The following is a 14,640-nucleotide window of genomic DNA, read 5'->3' on the forward strand; positions in this document are numbered from 1 at the left end:
TATATTTCATTATTTTTTGTTATTTCATGCATAAAATATAACTTAGAGGTTAGAACACAAATACACATTTCTAGCATTTTATTGTCTTGAATTTATCTATAAGAGGCTGGTAGATTAAGGTAGACACGTAGTAGACAAGTAGGTAGATAGAGGGGTAGGTGGCGAGAAATTAATTTTTACGACTTAAATGTTATGAAAACAATGGTCGCGACGGAGCTGCAGAGTTGCATAATCTCGTTCACCGCCTGTTGTTTGTAAACACAAGCTAGGGTATCGATATTGGTGCTGATGCTACGAATTGTTAACACTAAAGCCACTTCGCTTCGTGACAAGACTGCTTGCGTAGCAATATTGCTTGAGACGGTGTAACAGTCTTTCTGATTGGAGAAAAGGGTGGAGGAGGAGAGAAATTATTGGTGTACGGAAGTAAAGTCACGCCCTTAAAGGGTGGCACTTAATTGCAATGGTCAAAGTTATTGGATGAATTAAATAGTGACGTCGAAGCAGACTTGGCTTGGTGAATATATTAAGGATCCCAGGTGGGGAGTCCTCTGGTGTACCTAAGACAATAACGTTATAGAAAAATTAGTGAAGAAAATGAAGAAAATTCTAAATTTAATCTAATTCCCCTTCGTTTACTGAGTAATGGAATTTGACTAAAAGCATTTGCTAAGTGGTACTTGACTAAGTAGAACAAAAGAGAAGGTCTTTGAAGCAATTAGAGTTATTGCACCACCATACCACCATCCAGCACAACTGCAGTAACTTGAGGGACTGTGTGGTCAGTTTACTTGGTTTGAGGCCACAACACCAAGGGCCTTTCTCTTGATCTACACCTGCCAGTTGTACACCACTTATCGTGTAGTTGACATGGACATTACATTTATCTATACATATACATACATATACCAAAGGCTTTTTCCCCCTACATGGGGGGTAGCCAAAAAGAAAAAGGCATAGAAACCACTCCCACCTATTCCATTTCCTATATATTCCACTCCCTTCCTCCCTCCTCCCTCCCTCTTATCTTGGCACCTCCTGGATGACGGGTCATCCCTGCATCCTGTTCAGGGATGACCCGTCTATACTGAAGAAAAAATCTAGGAATCTACACTTACTGATTTCTGTTTGATATTTTCATTTCAGATCCTAGAAGATGGCGAAGTTAATCCTTGCATCACGGGAAGAACTTGAGGAGATGAAACGTTCGCTCGAACCCAAGTTTCCTCATTCGTTTGTGGTCAGTCAGTAAACAATGGGCAATACGTGAATACACTTAGATAGTTCCTTTATCCTTTTATTATCAGAATTATTTACAATAATCAAGAGAATCTTCAAATTGAAAACTGTAAAACTGCACTTAACAGGCGCATGGATACATTGACATGATACTTCGCTACGACATAGAAGATTTCAAAACCAAAGTGTTGAAAGCCGAAGACCCGAAGCTAAACTCTGTTGTAGTTATCCTCGATTCCAACTCGAAGGTGAGTGTGTAGCGATGTCATTTCCTCTTTATTGTTGTCGAAGAGACTTTAATACTTAATCCACGTGAATATATAAGGTCCGTAGACACAAGTGAAAATATTGTTCTCAGTGATGAAAAAGATAGACCAGCATAGTATTGTTCGATTTTATCTTCTGCAGACAAAGGCAGTGAGTCAGTCACCGAACAGTAGTCTCACTATGTCAGCAGACACTACAGTGTGCCCGTGTGGACGGTGCCTAACCAATATACTGAAAGCTAACCGCATCCAGTTTATCCTCAGAAACTTTTCTACACCCTGACGATATTCTCCGATGAAGGACAGGTCTCCGAGGACGAGTTGGCTTCTTTGATTTCCAGTATCCCCGAACTGGACGATAAAACACCTGTGTTTGCCTATTGTTGTTCACAACACATCGTTGTTAAGGTAGTACTTGACAAATATACTGTTTTTTCCGGCGGCTAGAGGAGAGGTTCACATATTTTAGGGTCAGCATATTGTGACAAAATCAGGCGCATTTATTTTGGTAGTTCGTAATACCTTTATAAGTTAGTTCTACATTTATCATCATGGTATATTTATGTGAAGGTACAGACTGTGCATATATATTATTAGCAAGTTTGAAGATGACTAAGACCAACGATGGAAGCATATTCGAAGTGGTTCTAAGAAACGGGACTCAGTAAGTATCATGCTTGAGTAAAAGCATCAACGACTGCAACAGCACTGTAGGAGAGAGGCCAAACGCAGAGTATGGGATCCAATGTATTTAACGTTTCGCCCAGCAGGGCTTCTTCAGAAATAACACAGTGGAGAAACATCCGCAAACTCGGGCTATATAAGGAGTCAGATGTTTCTACACTGTGTTATTTCTGAAGAAGCCCTGCTGGGCGAAACGTTAAATACATTGGATCCCATACTCTGCGTTTGGCCTCGCTCCTAAAGTATCGTGCTTCCTGTACATGAGGGAGCACGTCGTGTATGTCTCACTAGTAATGTTGCAGGTTCTCAAGATTTGCTTTTTTTTTAATACTAAAAGCAAAGGATCTGCATTGCCAATAAGTGATGCTCAGTGAAATGCCTTCAAGTAACCGACTAAACATAAAGCATAACATTCCTTCGTAGTATATATCAAGCTTAGACTATCAAGTATTGCAGTGACTTCTCAATAAATATATATTTTTTACAGCTTGTGAATCTAGTAAAGGAAGGGAAGTTATGGTCTGGTCTCGTTCACCATGCTCATCCCGATGGTTACATATATACAATAGATAACAATATAACAGAACCAAGGTTGGTTGAGATAAAGAAAAAATCTTTATATGCCATATCCAAGTACGATGTGTCGTGAGTGGAGTGACTGTGTCGAGCATGTCTTGCTGTTCCAGCCTTCCAGGTGGTATGTGGTTTGGATGCCTGGACAAGAGCCACACCGATCTTGTGCAAGAAAACTGGAGGTATGGAAACTTAGAAACAAGAGAAATGGTATCGTACCACCTTGAGAAACTTCCATCGGCTGCCGTCTTCGTAGGTGACGGGGACTCTGCCCGCCCTGTGTCCTGGATCCAGAGCTACAAGCGCGGTTCCATAGGCAACACTTTCACCCTTCCAGAATATCGACGAAAGAACCTAGCCAGTGCAGTCACCCTCACCTTGGCAAAGAAGGTAGCTGCAATTGGGCGACCTGTGTTCCTCATGATCGAAGACTACAACGAAGACTCGAGGAGGATGCACGAGAAGATGGGCTTCAGGAAGGCGTGCCCAATGGCTTGGCATTTCTTTCTTCCTCCTGGCGTTTTGAACATATTTAGGCTTCAACAGGGTTTATAGCCATTCCAGTGCCGTCTGTATAGTAGACAGTGATGCTGAAAATACCTTGTCCATAGGTTGTCGGCACATTGGGTAGCTTGTAGAGTGTGCCAAACATAGTTTTATATTTCATCACTTTTAACTTTGTAGTTTTTTTCATCGAGCTTAGCATAAGTATTACCGGATATATTTCTGGAGTTAGGCTTTCAGTAAGGGATCATATACATTTAAGAACCTAAACTAAGATGAAGACATATGTGGAGGAATGACTTAAATAAACGAGAAAATAGTAGATAGTTTTTTTTTTGTAATATCTCGAATGATTGTGGTGATGAGCATACGCCAGGACAATAGTAGCTTCTGATAATATCTATGGATATGGTCAAGAATGAAGACTTAAGCTTCCACTAGGCACCTCCTAGCGAACGCTCCTTAGCTACTTGCCCGTATGTTTACCTTTGTATGTCCTGTTATTAATTTCTCAAAGGTGAGGAGCTCACACCAAAGGGCACTTATCTGCATCCGAAGCCATCACCTTTGTATTGTGTGTTCAGGACAATTGGCAGCCACAAAAACAACTTGAGTCGAGCCAAGAAATTACTGAGCTGGATCGACGACAAACACATAACAATACAACATGTGCTGGTTTATTTACCTTTCAACTTCTTTAAGTGATCATTTGCCATTCCGCACAGTTTTGCATCATCAGGAAATTTGGAGACAATAGATTTCAGTTCGTGGTCTATATCATTTATATATACTATGAATAGAAGTGGCCCAAGAATGGAACCCTGAGGAACTCCACTCGTAACATTTTTCCATCTAGAAGTTTTGCCATTGAGAACAACTCTCTGTTTTTGATCGTTCATCCAATTACTAGTCCAACTTAATAGGCTACCACTTATTCCGTGTGAAGCTAATTTAGTAAGTAATCTTTCATGGGGGACGGTATCAAAAGCTTTTGCATAGTCTAGATATATTAAACCTATATTGTTTCTTTTGTCATAATTCGAGATGACTGTGTTGTAGAATTCGAGTAAGTTAGTCACGCTTGTGACGTCACGATAAGCGCAGGAGTAGTCGGTAGGACGCTTTGATATCCAGGACGTTTCAAACGTCTAGTTGTCATAGGAGCTTTACGTAAAGGTACGTTGTAGGATGTTTGGAATCTCTACCCAGATACACCATAGAAACATAATACAAGAAAATTTACATTGTACCACATATCCTCAACTTAATAATTTACATTATCATGTTAAACAATTACGTAAATCTATATTCAGGCAAGTGTAAGGGCGGGGATTTAATTAGGTCTTATTTTTCAACCTAGGCAAGGTGTACGTGACTTAACATTGAATAAATTGCATCTCTCACTTCACCACTCCATTACGTCATGAGGACATGTTCGTATGTATGGGCCCATTAAGAGCCTTAAGTTTTGGTGAAGGGGAAAATTTCCCACTCTCCAGTTCAGGAATCCGGTACAGAAGGATTTTTAGGGTTTTATATTACATGTATATTCAAACACAAAATGAGGTAGCGAAACCTTAGCTTGAATTACGAAGTGGTGGGCGGGGACTCGAACAAGGATGCAAACACACACCGTGAAATACCACGTATTGTAATGATAATCCTTGTCGTTGGGATACATTCTAAGGTGGGCCCCATTGGCAGGTAGGTTGAAGTGAAGTGTCTTACATAAGAACATAAGAACATAAGAAATAAAGGAGACTGCAAAAGACCATAAGGCCTACACTAGGCAGCTCCGTATCCATCACCACCTGTCGTCCCCATCCATAAAGTTGTCTAATCGTTTTTTAAAACAACTGATAGTTTCAGCGCTTACTACGTGGTTACTAAGTTTATTCCATTCATCGACCACCCTATTTGTAAACCAATTCTTGCCTATTTCCTTCTTAAATCTAAATTTGTCCAGTTTTTACCCATTACTGCGAGTCCTGCCCTGTTGTTTTATTATGATGACCTTGTTTGCATCACCCTTGTTATAGCCTTTGATCCACTTGAACACTTCTATTAGATCACCCCGCACTCTGCGTCTTTCCAGAGAGTGTAAGTTTAGGTGCCTAAGCCTCTCTTCGTAAGGCAAATTTCCGAGTCCTTGTATCATTTTGGTCATTCTTCTCTGTACTGATTCTAGTGAATTTATGTCCATTTTGTAGGACGGAGACCAAAACTGTACCGCATAGTCAAGGATGGGTCTAACTATCGCTAGATAGAGTTTAATAATTACCTCTGCACTTCTATTTGTTACCGTCCTAGCAATGAAGCCTAATGGTCTGTTTGCTTTATTTCTGGCGCTAATGCACTGCTTCCTGGTTTTAAGGTCCGGACTCACCAGAACTCCCAAGTCCCTCTCGCACTCAGATTTTTCTAAAAACGTGTCATCTAAGTTGTATCTATTTTCGGGGTTGTGTAGCCCTACGTTTAACACGCTACACTTAGAGATATTGAAGTTCATTTGCCATTTCACCGACCATGTTAACAGTTTATTAAGATCATCCTGCAGAATCTGGGCGTCTTCTCCTGACCTAATTAGGCGTCCTATTTTAGTGTCGTCCGCAAACTTACTAACATCAATATTATGGAATTATGGAGATATCTGAAACATAGTATCTAATCAGTATATGAATGCATTGAATGGTGAGCCCCGTTGAAAGGGATAGAAATGGGGTAGGGACTTTAAAACCACATTTACACTCGAATATAGGAACGTAGTGATCACCAAGACTCATACGTGTCCGAACGTGGAAATCGATCAAAATCGTTATAAATGAAAGGGATTATGGCCAAGAGTTGCCGTCTCCCAAAGATAAATTGGTGGGTGTTAAATATCACGAAATAGAACAAAATCAGTGATATTTATGTATAGAAATGGAATGATACTCTAAAAGTCAACTGAGAAGGTTTTCAAAGAGGTGGTGAATATTTGCTAGATGCAAGGCTTAGTCACTTGTTGATCAAATAGTGCAAGAATAAAGACTCGTTATTACGCAGTGTCATAAGAAGACCTATCAAAATATCGATAGCAGGCGAACTTTTCCTTCGCCAATCTTTGGTTGTTCTCGTAAAGCTCTGTCGGCTGTGACGTCACTTGGGTTGTTTACATTCTGATGCAGGTCACTATACCAGTAAGGTGGCCAGACGTCCTCCTTTAGGCCGGACAGTCCTCCTTTTGAGCACTTTGTCCTCCATCCGGCGCAACCTCACGCCGGACGTGCATTTGTCCTCCTTTCTTGGGGTGTGACAAAATAAATGAATAAACAAATAAATAAAGAAATGAATAAATAGATCAATAATCCTAGGTATACAATGATGCCGCACAATTAAATTATGTGAGAGTACCCAGGCCAAGGTCATCGTCGGAACTCGGCAGCCGTAGACAGGAACTGCAGAGGACCAATGTTGTGAAAGGAACGTGTGATTGCATGATTCACATCTCATACATTGGGCTGCAGTCCTAATGTGGCCACCGTGCAGTGTGGTTTGGCAATTAATTCATGAGGTTAAGGAGTCTGAACATGCCGAAAAGAAAGAGGGAAGAAATACAAAAAGAAATAAACCACCAGGCAAAAAATGTGAGGATACAGCTAGGTTTTGTTTGTGCTGTAACTTGGTAAGAAATACAGGTATTTGTTTTTTGTCGGTTTCATTAGAAGTGAAAAATATAATTCACTTTCAATTTTATATATATAATATATATATACATACATATATATATTATATATATATAATATATATATATTACTGTATATTATAATCGTCGATATGCAGTGTCCTTTTTGGAAATTTGGAAATGGCCACCCTATACACCAGTGGTTCCCAATCTTTTTTTCTTTCATTTCCCCATACAACCAGTTTAACCGTCCAAATTTCCCCCTTCATGGTAAGACACACACTGACTATTTACTGATTTTTAAATGTACAAATTAACTGGTAAACATGGTTAAGTAATAAACTGCACCTCCTATCTACAACAGGCATACTCTCATGCATAAGAAAATCCATCTGATATATATATATATATATACATATATATATATGTATATATACATATATATATATATGTATATATATGTATATCTATATATATATATTATATATACATGTGTATATATATATATGTGTATATATATATGCATATATATATATATATATATATATATGTAGGTGGAAAAAGAAGTCACGGGTCTAGTTACGAGTTCCTGAGTTTATTCCTGACCGGTTTCGCTCTATGCTTCTTCAGAAGCATAGAGCGAAACCGGTCAGGAATAAACTCAGAAACTCGGAACTAGACCCGTGTTTTTTCCACCTTCATAAACTTGTCACAATGTACCAGCATATGTATATATATGTATATATATATACATATATATATATATATATAATAAATATATATATATATATATATATATATATATATTGAGTTGCGGCCTACAACTCAATATTCAGACAAAACATTACCTCAGATCTGGAAGACTTTAAAAACAGAGCTCTTTCCAAAAACAACCCCCCCCCCCAAATCAAGGACTTCAGACCAATAGCACTACTAGACACATCTTACAAAGAAAAACTGGAAAAACAACACCAAAATCAAAACCTAGAAACACAAAATGGTTTCACACCAAAGAGAAGTATAGGTGACAGCATCTTCATGCTACAATACAGCATCACAGAAAGGGAGAGACTGGTAGTCTCGGTAGTGTAGTAGACTGCTAGGTTCGATGTCCAAGCGTCGGCAGCTGGGTAAGTTGGAGAAAGGATGGATCGCAGCGCGTTTACCCGAGAGGACAACTGCCTAACAATCACCTATACACGATATCACTGTTGCCATCTACCGAGAGGAACAAGCATGTGGACTTATTCCTAGTCTCAAAGATCTGTGAAATCAAATGTATCTGTCTATATATCTATCTACACTGTTGCGTTCTATATGAACCCCGGACATATTTCGAAACGTCGCCATGATTCCTCTGTGAAAGAGTGTGATTTCATAGTTCCTGAATATATGCAAACCTTACCTTCTTAATGTTGCTTTTTTCGCGAGAAATGGCCACAAAATATATCATGTAATGGATATTAGAAGGGATAACGTTCCACGTAAAAGTTTACTAGATGTTATTAAATGCAAACAATGCAATCTCTCAGACTACATTTAAAGAGATAGACAATTACACATTACGCACCGTAATGAGTGTGTATTTACACAAGGGTATCTGGACACTCACTAACCGCGTCACTGTCTGCAAAGTGTTGTGTTGTTATCTGTGTTGCCAGGCAGGCTTGTATGTGTATAATGTTGACAAGCTATGACTAAGTATTCTGTCTTAGTCGCACCCCACACTTGCATAGAGGTACGTGGACAAACGAACAGCAACAGACCTATTGGTCCTTAGGTGTGTGTTCCGGTACGTAAGCTACTATCACTATCATCATTACTATTACCATCACCACCACTACCTTACTTTCTCTCCCTCCCCCTCCTTTTTTTTCTTAACCTATCTAGAAATAAGTAATTCTAGACGGGGATTTGTAGTTAAGTAAATGTCGAGAAGTTTTTGAATGCCTCTACAGTGGAACAACCAGTGACGCTATATGGTAGACCATTCCATATATCAACAACGCCATTGAGGAAAGAGTATTTTGCCACATCTGTTTGAAATCGTTTTCTTACAATCCTACATCCATTACTTCTGGATGCGTTGGAGGTGTCGGTTTTATAATGTTTATTCACATCCATATTTTCAATTCCTTTGACAAAGTTTAAGATCTCAATCAGATATCTCATTTTACGTTTCGAGAAGCTAAATACAGTTAGTTCCTTTAAGCACTCTTCGTACGACTTGTTCCGCACCCTAGGAATGAACTTTGTTAATCTATGCTGCACTCTTTCTAACTTCTGTATATCCTTGTGATATGGAGATCAGTATTTGTTGTATACATTATTCAAAGTTAGGTCTGACTAAGGCATTGTAAAGACTAAAAACTATTTCTTCAATTCAACACTCAAAAGCTCTACCTATCAATCCAATTCATTTATTTGCAGTTCTAACGACCTCCAAGCACAATTTGCTTAGTTTGAGATAATTTGATATCACAACACCAAGGGTCTTTCTCTTGATCTACACTTACCAGTTGTACACAAATCATCATGTAGTTGGTCTGGACATTACTGTTACAATATTAAATACTTTACATTTATCTATGTTGAAATACATCTGGGGATTTTTGACCCATTCACTCAGTGATTTCTGTTGGATTTTCTCCATTTTAGATCCTAGAAGATGGCGAAGTTGATCCTTGCATCGAGGGAAGAACTTGAAGAGATGAAACGTTCGCTCGAACCCAAGTTTCCTCATTCGTTTGTGGTTAGTAAACAATGAGCAATGCGTCAGTGCACTAGATAGTTCTTTATTATCAGAATTATTCACAATAATCAAGAGAATCTTCAAGTAAAAAATGTAAAACTACACTTAACAGGTGCATGGCTACATCGAAGAGATGAAATGTTCGCTCGAACCCAAGTTTCCTCATTTGTTTGTGGTTAGTAAACAATGGGCAATGCGTCAGTGCACTAGATAGTTTTTTATTATCAGAATTATTCACAATAATCAAGAGAATCTTCAAGTCAAAACTGTAAAACTTTACTTAACAGGCGCATGGATACATTGACTTGATACTACGGTACGACATAGAGGATTTCAAAACCAAAGTGATGAAAGCCGAAGACCCGAAGCTAAACTCTGTTGTAGTTATCCTCGATTCCAACTCGAAGGTGAGTGTGTAGCGATGTCATTTCCTCTTCATTGTTGTCGAAAAGATTGTAATACTTTATCCACGTGAATATACAAGGTCTGTAGACAGAAATGGGAATATTGTTCTCAGTGATGAACATATCGCTCTTGCAGAAGACAGACCAGCAAAGTATTGTTCGATTTTATCTTCTGCAGACAAAGGCAGTGAGTCAATCACCGAATAGTAGTATCACTTATGTCAGCAGACACTACAGTGTGCCCGTGTGGACGGGGCTTAACCAATGTACAGAAAGCTAACCGCATCCAGTTTATCCTCAGAACCTTTTCTACTCCCTGACGATACTCTCCGATGAAGGACAGGTCTCCGAGGACGAGCTGGCTTGTTTGATTTCCAGTATCCCCGAACTGGACGATAAAACACCTGTGGTTGCCTATTTTTGTTCACATCACATCCTTGTTAAGGTAGCGCTTTACTGTTTTTTTCCCGGTGGCTAGAGAAGAGGTTCATATATTTTAGGGTAACTAAATCAGCCGCATTAATTTGGCAGTTCGAAATACCCTTATAAGTTAGTTCTGTATTTATTATCATGGTATATTTATGTGAAGGTGCAGACTGTGCATATATATTGTCAGCAAGGTTGAAGATGACTAAGACCAACGATGGAAGCATATTCGAAGTGGTTCCACGAAACGGACCTCATAAAGTATCATGTTCCCTGTACACATGAGGAAGTGTGTCTCGTATGTCTCACTGGTATTAATCCAGGTTCTCATGATTTGCTCTTTTTTGAATACTAAAAGCAAAATAGCTACATTGTCAATGACAGAGATGCTCAGTGAAATGTCTCCCAAGTAACGCACTAAAGAGTATAATATACCTTCTTAGTATGTATCAAGCTTAGACTATCATGTATTGCAGTGACTTTTCAATACATATATTTTTACAGCTTGTGAATCTAGTAAAGGAAGGGAAGCTATGGTCTGGTTTCGTTCACCATCCTCAACCCGATGGTTACACATATACAATAGATAACAACATAACAGAACCAAGGTTGGTTATGAGATAAAGAAAAAAACAACAACAACATTATAATTCATATCCTAGTATGATGTGTCATGAGTGGAGTAATCGTGTCGATTATGTCTTGCTGTTCCAGCCTTCCAAGTGGTATGTGGTTTGGATGTCTGGACAAGAGCCACACCGATCTTGTACAAGAAAACTGGAGGTATGGAAACTTAGAAACAAGAGAAATTGTATCGTACTACCTTGAGAAACTCCCTTCAGCTGCCATCTTTGTAAGTGATGGGGATTCTGCCCGTCCTGTGTCCTGGATCCAGAGCTACAAGCTAGGTTCCATAGGCAACACTTTCACCCTTCCAGAATATCGACGAAAGGGCTTAGCCAGTGCAGTCACCCTCACCTTGGCAAAGAAGGTGGCTGCAATTGGGCGACCAGTGTACCTCATGATCGAAGACTACAACGAAGATTCGAAGAGGATGCACGAGAAAATGGGCTTCAGGAAGGCATGCCTAATGAAGTGGCATTTCTTTCTTCCTCCTGGAGTTAGTTTTGAACATGTATGGCTCCAGCGAGGTTTATAGACATTACAGTGCCGTGTGTATAGTAGACGGCGATGCTGTAAATATCTTGTCCATAGGCTGTCGGCACTTCGGGTTGTTTGTAGAGTGTGCCAAACATGGTTTTATGTTATATAATTTCTTTTAACTTTGTAGTTTTTGGTCGAGCTTAGCATATGTACTACCGGATATATTTCTGGTGTTAGGCTTTCAGTAAGGGACTATATACTGTACATTTAAGAACCTCCTCAACTACAATGGAAACATATGTGGAGGAATGACTTTAGTAAACGAAAAAAAAAAAAGAGTAAACAGATTTTTATTGTAATATCATCTCTAATGATTGTGGTGGTGATGAGCATAGGCCGGGATAACTGTAGTTTCTGATAATGTCTATGGATATGTTCAAGAATGATAATCGTCCACGAGGCACCTCCTGGCGAACGCTCCTTAACTACTTACGCGTATGTTTACCTTCACATGTCCTGTTATTAGTTTCTCAAAGATGAGGAGCTCACACCTTTGTATTGTGTGTTCAGAACAATTGGCAGCCACGAAAACAACTTGAGTCGAGCCAAGAAATTACTGAGCCGGATCGACGACAAGCACACAACAATGTGATATGTGTTGGTTTGTTTACCTTTCAACTTCTCTGAATACCAAGTCTCCTTACTCTCTTGCTTAATTGGTTAGTGAAACGTTCATTACAGACCAAAAATTAATCATAGTTGGTGCATGATACCATATAGAAGCATCGTCCTGTCAACTAGCCAATTAGTAGTTTACAAGTTAGCTGAAGAAGATGAGGACATTTGTGATGATGTTCGACGAGAGTTCTGATTCCACGTGAGGTTAGAGAAGGTGCACATTACTAGATCATATATAGGCCTTATTCTGATCCAGTCCCTCCTAAAAGCGTCTTGAATGAGCTGATCCAGTGATTTACTGTGGGCATCATAGTGGGACTCGAAGCCAGCCAAGGTGCAGTTCACAAGACAGCACAACATTGAAGAACTGTATACTCCATCTCTTCCAGATTACGTGCTGATGTTTCAGCTTTGACTAGACTCGGTAGGAGTGTATAGAACACTTATTAAAGTCAATTCTTATATCCAGCTTCTTTTCTAGGGCCTTGTCTGTCATCGTCACTTGCAGTTGTCGTTCCTTAGACTGTCTTGTCGAGCAGTTCCGTCTCACTGAGGAACGCCACAGCTGGAAAGGGGTTTTCCCATAAATCCTTTATAGAGTGTGCATTGTGTTGTTGACCAGCGTGATTGTGTACAATGCAGTCTTCCATTATGTCTTGTATAGTATGGGGTGAAGTGTTCCATGCTGGACAACTTTCCGAGATGCTGTCATTTAGTCTTTTTTTGCGACGATCTTTAATGAGTAAAGCTCTTGGTAAATTTCTTCTACATTTTTTACCATTATGTCTCTGTATTCAGTAATCTCTCCATTTCTGTCTTTCAAAGATGTAATCTGCTCCCACCAACTAAAGCTAGTCTGCGCTTGACCCCTTCAGTACTTTTACCTTTCCGAATAGTTTCTTCTATCCCACCCATGTTTTTCTCTCTTTTCTCTGATCTCTTTCATTGATAAGCTTGTTTAATTATACTCTCTGTATTCCGTCTCTCCTACTTTTAATCTGGAGTCCTTCTTTTCATTGGGTCATTTGTAATTTTTGTGTATTTGTTTTCTCAATTGCTTTTTGTACTTCCTACGTTCCCTGGCGATTCCCTAATGAGATTCACAAAATTCACTGTAGATGGCGTCCTCGTTATTTCGTAGAGCTTTAAATCTATTTCTGAGAATTCTTCTTATCCTTAACCTTCGCAAAGCTTATATATTTTTTCCAAACCAATTTTATTTTTATCGGCTCTGAAATTAAATCTAGCTGTACAACCTACCATTCTATGGTCACTAATGCTCTCATCTTCTAATATGTAGTCTGTTTCGTTCTTTGTTCTTCCATTGGACTTCTCCCGCACTTCAAACTTTCTAATGCATAACCGAGAGGTTGGTAACGTATTGAAGATGTGTAGTTTATCAGATAGGATAGCTTGGATTGTGATAAGGCTGTGTAAAAGATACACGCTGAAAACAACTCAGGCTTACCCATCACTTTCAGATTTCAGGCGATGAAATTGAGTCCTATGACGATGTCAGGTAAAAGTAAATACACATTAGTAATATGTGACCTTAATACTCATGATGTCACTCTTGTTAGAAATATTAGAATAACATATTATCGAATGTGAATTAACCACACCATTTCATTTACTGTTGATAATGGGAGTACTAGGGTGATAATTCTTTAGGTGGGATCTCGTGGGGTGACGATTTTCATGTGGTCGTTTTGGGGTGACAATTCTTCAAGTGATCCAAGACTTTCGACTACTAGTCAATTGATGTTCATTTAATTCTACTTTACATCGCCACCGTCCTTATTTCACCTCGTTTATAATTCTAAGCTTCAAATCTTAAAACCTATTAAACAGAAATATTCAACTTGTGAACAGAAATATTCGAACTTGACAATGGACGAGTGAACAATGATGTCACTTCCGGGTGGTGGGCTGTGCACGCCATCTATTGCGATTTCCCTCCTTGTAACACAGGTTTGGCGTATCACCTCCCATCTACGTAGTGATTGAATATAGTTTCAGATAAAGTAAAGTAATTGTAGAAGGTATTTTTTTCATGGTCATAACGTTACTAATATGTGTGACCCAACCCAAACTGCTATTTAACCTATTCGTTGCGGAGAGGGCTTCCAACCGATTGAAAATGCTTATCTAACCGTTAAACGCAGAGAAGGTTTGAACAATACCACCTATTCGTGACTGATCATTTATAATGTCACTACGAGCGCACGCTCACTTCTCTGCCGTCTTTGTACGTTCCTGGTGTATCTAATCAGTTCGATCTCCACTACGCCCTGTGATGTTATTTTAAACTCAAGAAGGCCTTGCTTGCTTGTCGGCATTGGTTAC

At 39.2% G+C, this 14,640-nt stretch overlaps 2 protein-coding genes across 8 annotated transcripts; both read left to right on the forward strand.

Annotated features, from left to right (window-relative positions):
* Window positions 1-1,147: 1,147 nt before the first annotated feature.
* LOC143041693 (uncharacterized) lies at window positions 1,148-11,942 on the forward strand. 7 transcript variants are annotated; one of them, XM_076213700.1, is made up of 7 exons: window positions 4,924-4,970; window positions 9,589-9,682; window positions 9,795-9,857; window positions 9,970-10,089; window positions 10,388-10,531; window positions 11,017-11,120; window positions 11,227-11,942. In XM_076213700.1, exons 2-7 carry the CDS (start codon window positions 9,599-9,601, stop codon window positions 11,669-11,671), a joined length of 960 nt encoding a protein of 319 aa, XP_076069815.1. In that variant the 5' UTR covers window positions 4,924-4,970; window positions 9,589-9,598; the 3' UTR covers window positions 11,672-11,942. The 7 variants fall into 7 exon arrangements, with proteins under 7 accessions (XP_076069816.1, XP_076069819.1, XP_076069815.1 ...); XM_076213699.1 differs by lacking the exon at window positions 4,924-4,970 and adding an exon at window positions 8,379-8,722; XM_076213702.1 differs by lacking the exon at window positions 4,924-4,970 and adding an exon at window positions 8,379-8,722 and having other exon boundaries at window positions 10,430-10,531.
* Window positions 1,673-3,641, forward strand: LOC143041692 (glycine N-acyltransferase-like protein 1). The gene is made up of 3 exons (XM_076213698.1): window positions 1,673-1,913; window positions 2,677-2,780; window positions 2,876-3,641. The coding sequence occupies exon 3, from the start codon at window positions 2,889-2,891 to the stop codon at window positions 3,315-3,317; it is 429 nt and encodes a 142-aa protein (XP_076069813.1). The 5' UTR covers window positions 1,673-1,913; window positions 2,677-2,780; window positions 2,876-2,888; the 3' UTR covers window positions 3,318-3,641.
* Window positions 11,943-14,640: the final 2,698 nt, after the last annotated feature.

This window comes from Oratosquilla oratoria, chromosome 31 (genome assembly GCF_046742065.1).
Source record: "Oratosquilla oratoria isolate Oo_2021 chromosome 31, ASM4674206v1, whole genome shotgun sequence".
NCBI lineage: Eukaryota > Metazoa > Arthropoda > Malacostraca > Stomatopoda > Squillidae > Oratosquilla > Oratosquilla oratoria.